The 8,155-nt window shown below is 34.7% G+C and overlaps 1 protein-coding gene across 1 annotated transcript; it reads right to left on the bottom strand.

Annotated features, from left to right (window-relative positions):
• Positions 1-2,455: 2,455 nt before the first annotated feature.
• Positions 2,456-7,913, bottom strand: LOC140983791 (pyrophosphate--fructose 6-phosphate 1-phosphotransferase subunit beta-like). Its single transcript, XM_073450930.1, has 16 exons — positions 7,608-7,913; positions 6,765-6,917; positions 6,560-6,685; positions 6,055-6,104; positions 5,860-5,966; positions 5,644-5,749; positions 5,268-5,331; positions 4,964-5,052; positions 4,402-4,533; positions 4,111-4,281; positions 3,908-4,023; positions 3,572-3,683; positions 3,372-3,456; positions 3,144-3,188; positions 2,849-2,917; positions 2,456-2,769 (listed from the first exon to the last, which is right to left on the bottom strand). Exons 1-16 carry the CDS (start codon positions 7,786-7,788, stop codon positions 2,693-2,695), a joined length of 1,683 nt encoding a protein of 560 aa, XP_073307031.1. The 5' UTR covers positions 7,789-7,913; the 3' UTR covers positions 2,456-2,692.
• Positions 7,914-8,155: the final 242 nt, after the last annotated feature.

Here is an 8,155-nt window from a genome sequence, read left to right as displayed (position 1 = left end):
TGAAAAATCCCCAATCAAAACATTTTTTTGGGTTCACTCCCTATCCACAAAATTGTGGTACTATGTCATACAAATTGTGGTACACTTCATGTGGCAATATGGTACACTTCATGTGAAAATGTGGTACTAAAAAAGTACCCAGAGACTGAATACAAAAAAAAAAACGACGACTGAAGACTGAAGATTGAAATCCAATTTCCCGTTTCTTGAACCAATAAAGTTAATTGCTGGCCTTATAGGTAATAGGTTGGCCCCTAATCTCCAACTGTAAATTTAACTCATTAAATTTGACATTGAGATCTTTACCCATTCTCATAAATTATGGAGAAAACCCAATTCTATGTAACATTAATTATACCTAAATGTAAGATCAATGATAAAAAAAATATGACCATTTACATGCAAGTCCCACATAAATCATGTGGTATTTGCATTTCTCGTATATTTGTACCCACAAATATATGGACTCATGTGTCCATTAAGTGCAACTATTTGTCGTGTTCGAATCCCTCGTCGTTGTTATTATAATATCATATCATATCATCTCATTTTCTTTTGTACGGTTTCATTATATTCCAGGTTGTCTTCATGACAATCGTCGTTTCCAAAGCAATTCGTTTTGGGTTGCTACGATGTGATGCATACCAACTAAGTTAATAATGCCTTTCACGCATATCGGTGTAGGGCTCACATGCAAGAAGTACGATGGCATATTGTGAACTGTGACAGTTTTACCAAATCGATAGATAAAATCACTCTCCGTTCAAAATGTCAAACCCAACAGTCTTCATCATTCTATTATTATAGCATTACTACTAGGTACCCAACGTGGTATATGGTTTTAATGAAATATATACCGATTTTCTTATTTTTTCCTTTTTTTTTCTCACAGTCTTGGAACTCTTATTTACACTATATTTTGTTAGGAACAAATATTAGTGATCAAGTAAAATTATGCAAAAATTTGTGTGAGACGATCTCACATGTCGTATTTTGTAAGACAGATCTCTTATTTGGGTCATACATGAAAAAATATTATTTTTTATGCTAAGAATATTATTTTTTATTATGAATATCGATAGAATTGACTCGTCTCATAGATAAAAGATTCATGAAACTGTCTCACAAGAGACTTAATCGTAAAATTAAAATCTTAACTTGGGTTAATTATGCATACAAGTACAATGTGAAGTCGGGTATCTCGCTAAAGTTCGAAAAAGTAGCGACTTTTGTCGGTAAACATTAATTAATGATAGGAAAAATTACCGTTCTTTGAAATTTGTATAAATTACATTGTTAAATTTCAATTTTATTTATTTGTCTCTTTTTTAGTCAGTTTTAGACTCTTTTTTTTCCTTGTGGTGCATTAGACGTTTATATCACAATGTCATATCAAAACTATGTAGGAAAGAAGACTAAAATTGCAAAATACAAATTATAAAATATTAAAAGATATAGGGCTAAAACTCAATTTTGACGGGATAAAATACCAAAATTGTAAAGACGAGATTACCAAGAATATTATCATCAACAAACATATACCACCCAAACCTTCAGACCCGTTGTGTGATTGAAGCTGCGGTCTGCAGGTCTTCTCTTGTCATGTATTTCAATCATAAAGGTAGCCAAACCAAATAATGAAGAACATGTTTATGGTCGAAATAACAACACATCCTCAGCTATTGTTTATTAAACCTTTTGTCATATTTTCCAAATAGCCAGAATAAGACAGGTTTGCTGTAATCGAACAGTAGGGTAGCAATGATTTTCTTGGGTACTAGACGGATTTAAAGGCAATGATTTGGAACCAAAAAAAAAAAAAAACTGTGATGGACTTTTCTTCACATCTCACGGGGTTGTAACCAAAATGTGTTAAGACCATGTACATAGGTATTAAATGTATGTACGGGCAATTGGGTTTTTAATCAATTTAAACGTGTGAGGGAGATTTGGTAAGTGGATGTGAAATTTATGAGCATTTGAAATTTACAAGGGCTGTAAACGAATCGAATTGATCGAACTCGAGTTGAACTCAAATATGTTTGAATTTTTTTAGTCGAACTCGAGCAAAAAATATTTTGTTTGGTAGTTGGCGAGCAGCTTGCGAATCTTAATATTTTATTAATATAATATAATATAATTATATATTAAATATACATATATTTCGAGCCTTTTGAAATTTTCAAGCTTTCGAACTTTCATCCTCGGACCTTAATGTCTGGGAAATAGTTCGAATAACTCGTGAATATATGCGAACATTTCAAACCGAACTCGAACTTAAACATCATTTTGAGCTAAACTCAAGAAAAAAAAATAAGTTTTGAACCGATCTCGAACTCAAATATACTTAATTCGAGCCGAAGTCAAATTAAATTTTTAGTAATATTCGGCTCAATTATTCGTTTACACCCCTAGTCAGGACAATTGCAACACTCGCCTTTGGATGCACGATATAAAAAGCCTTAAAAGAATCTTGTGATTATGAGTTCAAGCTTTAGATTATTTTGGATTTTATTCCAACCGAAATGTCCGAAAAATAGATATGGTTTGAAAGAACCATCATTATGCTGGGAAATACAGTTTTCAAAACAAAAAAAAAACCACAGCTCTTGCCTGTTGAGACTTGAGAGTGAAGTAAAGCTCATGAGGCTCAACTACTTGCTGTGTCTAGCTAAGAACAGGGTACTCACATTTATACTTGAGATCCAAGTTCCAGTAACAAGGTGTGATTGACTTTATCAGATGCTGGGCCAAAAAATTGAATGGGGCCTGTAATCATGGTAATGCAAAACCAGTCACATTATTGCTCTAGAACTTAGCAAAATGATTTCTGATTGAAGAAGCATACCAGGACTCAAATATCGGTTCTGTAGAGCCCACTCTTCTCGGAAGGATGCAAACTTCTTGAATGGGGCACCTGAAGAGTAATCAATAAACTAGGTAAACTGATCCTCAAAGTATGTCCTGCTAGTATCAGTTTTGCTGTATTTACAAAGAATCACACAGATATTGAGTGCAACACGGGCGTTAAACATGTAACGTTTGAAATCATGAAATTGCAAGCTGAATTGCAAGCTGGTAAGTCATACGGCCGAATACAAATTCAAAAAGTAAAAGATTTAAAGAGTGCCGTAAAATCTCACCTTCTAGCTCAACCATTGCTTTCTTTATCACAGGTTTAAACTTACCTGCAATGCAGAACAAGTTTTGAGTAAAAATCAAACAAGCCATATGATTTTAACATCACAAACTCCTCATGTAGAGGATTTCTGGATCATTCTGGGATGAGGTAAAGACAATCACATGGGAATAGATCTTCTCATGCGATGAACATTACTTGATAAAATACATGGTGCAAAACATGAGAATACCGTGTCTCCTTTCAACATCCATTAGGGAAGTCAGCGGTGTTCCACCAACAGTCCATTCACCCACTGGAGCAGCCAAGTTTCCCACCTTTAAATGATTATTATTTTTTTAATTAAAGCCGATTTTCAAGAAAGAAACCTGATCTGAATGTTCACTAAACATAAAATTTTAAAAATAAAACTAAAATGGTTAAGTCACATACTGAAGATATTAAACCCGTTTTCCCACTTTGAAGCAGTGCTCCGGCCGCATAACCCAAAGCATAGCAGTACATGGAATCAAAATTAGAAGGCAAACCACATCTTCCTTCGTATCTGAATTGAAAATTATACATATGCAAGATATCGGTCAAGAAAATCTTGTGCAAATATAATATTTATTAAAGAGGAAAACACAGGTAATCTGTGGAGCTGTGAACACAAGATCAGAGAGTGTACATCGCCCTTAGGAGAAACAGTAATACTATTGCAGAGAAAAATATGTCATAAGAGAATAAAAACATCATTAAAATTGTCGCAGGTATGGAAACAGAAAGTACCCGAAGAAGTGAGACTGTCCTTTGAAATGACCCTTGTATCCAGCTGTTCTCGTCCTTGATTCCAACTCAGTTTCAACCATTTGAATAAACATTTTCTCAGTTTCTATTTTGGCAACCTGTAGGCACAGGATAAAATTATTTGTAGCACAAGTTCGAAACATAAGGCAAAAATATATATTAAAATAAGGATGCAATGCATATACCTGGACATTTCCATGTGGATCTCTCTCAAGCATCAATTGATCCTGGATTGCTGGGGGTAGGAGATTAAAGAGCTGAAGAGACTCAGGAGTGAGTTTCTCTTTCCAAACACCAGCTTCATCTATGATGTCATGGGCCAAAATTTCATTCAATTCTGCTATGAGATGCTGAACCTGTAAATCAAAGTACGAGGTACAGAACTAATATCAGCAAAAAGAAATAGATTCATACAAAAGCAGCAACATGGTTTGAGAAATGTAGTCATTAACATGTTTCAGAAAACCCAGATTTACCTCTGGTATGAAATCTATAAGCCCTTCTGGTATAAGTATAACACCGTAGTTATAACTGAGTTCGGCTCGTTTGCATACCACATTAGCAATGTAGTCTGTAACTTGTTTAAGGGTCTGTTTGTTAGCAGCAACCTACAGCAAGATTGAACTCATCAGCAACAATTGTTTTGCCTTTTGGAGTTCTGAGGAGTATTAAGAAGTCATTGTAAATCATATGCAATTTAATCATTAAGAAAAACTAGATGTAGTAATATGCTAATATTTTTTATAGGGTTCCAGAACTAAGAACTTCCTCATCAGAGTAGCATTTGAAAGTTTATGAAACTATATGATATTGTTTGACTCGTGAGATGATAAACGGCGTATGATGTAAGAATAATGAATCAACATAATCAACATATATGGATAACCAAATGATTTATAAATCTAATCATTTGCCGAATGAGTCAAACATTAGATGGAACAAAAACGTGTAATCAATTAATGTCTCATCTTTTGCATCGTTACAAATCAATGTAAAATAAATGAAACAAGCAACATGAGAAACAAGAAGAGAGGTAACCTCTTCTCCAATAAGAGTGATATTTGGGTGTGTTTGCAAAGCACACTCCAACGTAATGTGAGAAGCGGCACGCCCCATCAGCCGAACAACTACATGTAAGGTGGCATTATATGAACTGTAGACTTTTAAATTGAAATTTTGAAGAGATAATGACCTCTAGCTAGGAAACTGATTATAAAAGATAAATTAAATGCTGTCGACCTAGCTCTATTTACAATTCTAACTGGCTACATCATCTAAGAGCTGAATTCTCAGAAATGTGAAGCTTTTAATTTTTTTATTGTCTTTAGCAAGTGTTCCATACAATGGTAGTACTTCCCCGTTGAACGAGCATCTACCATAATGTTCCCAATCATTTCCGCATATATCTGCAGGAGTATTTTTAAAAATGTGTTAGAGATGCTATTAAAAATAAGTAAAATGAAATAGGCAACAAAAAGACATGTTGTGACGCAACCACAAGAAATCAATTTCTGTTAAGACTCCTGCCAAAGAAGAATTTTAGATACGAATTTTACACGGACTCTTTCTCAAGTTAACTTTCACTAATTCTCACAAGTATATCATGTCGTAAAGGGCAAACCATCATTGATAAGAAAAACATGGACACCGGTTCTATGCATAAGATAAATAATAGGATCATACTAGTGAAACAAAAAGAATAAATTTTAAAAGATCACCTTGCATGCAGTATCAAACCCAAAACTTGTTGGAACCTCCTTGCATTTCAGATCACCATCAATGGTCTTTGGACATCCAATTACCCTAGTTTTCAAATTTTTGCTCCTGAAAAATATTAAAAATGAAGAGGAGACAAAATGAATACAACAATTATAAACCTACAGATACATTAACAGAAGAAAGTTGAAGCAATGTATTTTTAGGAAATTTTGTGCCTAAAATTTTCAGCCAGAAGGCAGGCATTTGTGTTTGAGTCATCTCCACCAATTACAACAAGTCCATCTAAATCCAGCTTGACGGCTGTTTCCTCGGCCTGTTTAAACTGCACCAGATTTAATATTGCATTCAGCCTTAAAAAGATAAACGATTATCTGGGTAAAGTTTACCAAGCATCAAATTTATAGCTAAACCTGCTCGGGAGTCTCAATTTTATCTCTCCCACTGCAAATCATATCAAATCCTCCCTGAAATAATTTCACAGGTATACTATGAACACATCTCACTGCATGACGTGAACATTTTACACATTGACTTGGCTAATCTTTGACTGTGTTAATGCCGCAATTTTTTTTTAAAAAAAAGTGCCTCGATGAGGAAAAAAGCCACAAAATAGTCACTCAACAGATACATGGGACAGCAATTGCATATAGATCTTAATCCTTGAAATGTATAAATGCAACTGTATTATAACACCAGATAAGCATATCTAAATGAAAATAAATCAGGCAAACAAAAAACATCTGGAAAGGAAAGGAAAGGGAAATAAACTCATCCAGAATTCAAACAACTTGTCGCTTTTCAATATGATGATGTCAAATCTCAAAATTTCAGTTTTGCCAGTCTCTCTTCCCTGTAATAACTTATTAAACTACCAGGAAAAATCAATGCTAGTAGCAATTCACTTAAGAACCGAACTTGCCTGATTTCTATATGGATAAATAAACTGTGATGTCAAGACCACATATTTGCACTTCATTATTCCTGCAGGTCCACCTCTGAATCCATACAATATGCTTCCTTTGCAATAATCCTGCAAATAATCTAGCATACACATTTTTTTGAATATATCAATCGGCAAGACCATTTGACCTTAAAAAATGGTGAATAAATCAATCCCTACCAAATATCCCTGAAATAACATTATGTCCTCCTGGGGCTTGGCCGCCCGATAAAACCACTCCAATCTTCAAATCCTGAACCAAACTCAAATCTCCAGGCACCAAGGTTGCTGATGGTTGTCCATAGAGGTAAGGGAACAATTTTGCTATCTCATCTGCAATAAGCAAACCACCAACTTATATATAATCCGCATCTCCCAATACTACTGAGTCCTGACCGGGCATTTGAACCGATGGACAGCTTTGAAACATAGATTCAAACTATTTAAGACAACAATGAGAAATCAGGAGTGTATGGTCTCCGAGAAATAGGCCATGAATTTCTTTTTACATCTTTCTTCATTTGTCTCACGGATCAAAGAAATATCAGCGTCAGACCATAAATTTTTACTAATGCATTACCGAGATAATAATCCAACATTCAATGCTCACTCTATGTATACTACTTAATCCGCTAACCATTTAGCAAAACGAACAAAAAATATGAACGCAACTTTGCATCAAGATCTTCAACTCAAATCATGCAAGAACAAATTTATTGGAACATAGACATAAAGACGCTGCGGTATCTGGTAGCAAAGAACTGAAATCGCTTTTTCATTCAAATTTGTACGGGTTTTTCCATAATCCAAATGCTGCAAAATAACGTCACCTCACCTCCTCCAAAAATGACCATCAGATCACACAATACTTCATCACAGAGTTCTTGACTGTTAAACTAACCAAGCTCACAAGCGAGATCACGAAAATTCTCTTCCGACAAAAAAAAACAAGGATTCAACAACATCCACATGACATTCATGTAAATGAAAAATACTCGTATTAATATGAGAATATGTGTATGCCTGGATTTCCTGCGGCGGAGCTAGGTGGACCGTCAACAACTTTGAAGGGGGCTTTGAGGATAGAGGGGAGGGAAAGAGGATGATCGAGGCGCGTATTCTGCACTTCACTGTACACAGCCGCGTACCGGCCGGTGAAAGGAGTTTTGACATCGCCGTTAGAAACCAATGCAGCAGCTGCCATCGAAAATCTGCGTCTCAACACACTTCACTTTGGAGTAACGAATCCTCGGGTCTTTGTTATTATCGCTCTTATGTCTTTATAGCTAGGAGTAGGTGAAACTTGAAAGGGACGAAAGCCGAAGGGCAAATTTGTCCTCGAAAGGTCCGCCCAAAAAAATAAAAGAAGGGTTTGCCATTTTTATAGGTATATATTTGTGTACAATATATCGTTAAATTTCAATTCTAACCTCTATATATATTATTTTTCATTTTTACAATTTGGTGTGATGGATATAACAAGTAATATAAAATTTAAAATTGGTAGAAAAATGAAAGCTACACAGCTATAATTGAAATAAAAAATATAATAATAAAAATAATTNATATAT

Source organism: Primulina huaijiensis, chromosome 9 (genome assembly GCF_012295235.1).
Source record: "Primulina huaijiensis isolate GDHJ02 chromosome 9, ASM1229523v2, whole genome shotgun sequence".
NCBI classification, from domain to species: Eukaryota; Viridiplantae; Streptophyta; class Magnoliopsida; order Lamiales; family Gesneriaceae; genus Primulina; species Primulina huaijiensis.
Note: the sequence above shows the minus strand (reverse complement) of the source record. Positions and strands in the feature narration are given on the sequence as shown.

Coding starts and splice junctions, on each gene's coding strand:
- LOC140983791 (XM_073450930.1), bottom strand. CDS start 7,788: ATGGCAGCTGCTGCATTGGTTTCTAACGGCGATGTCAAAACTCCTTTC. Junction 4,534..4,963: donor TCACTCTTATTGGAGAAGAG/GTTACCTCTCTT, acceptor ATCTTGCTGTAG/GTTGCTGCTAACAAACAGAC. Junction 3,189..3,371: donor GGATGTTGAAAGGAGACACG/GTATTCTCATGT, acceptor TCTGCATTGCAG/GTAAGTTTAAACCTGTGATA.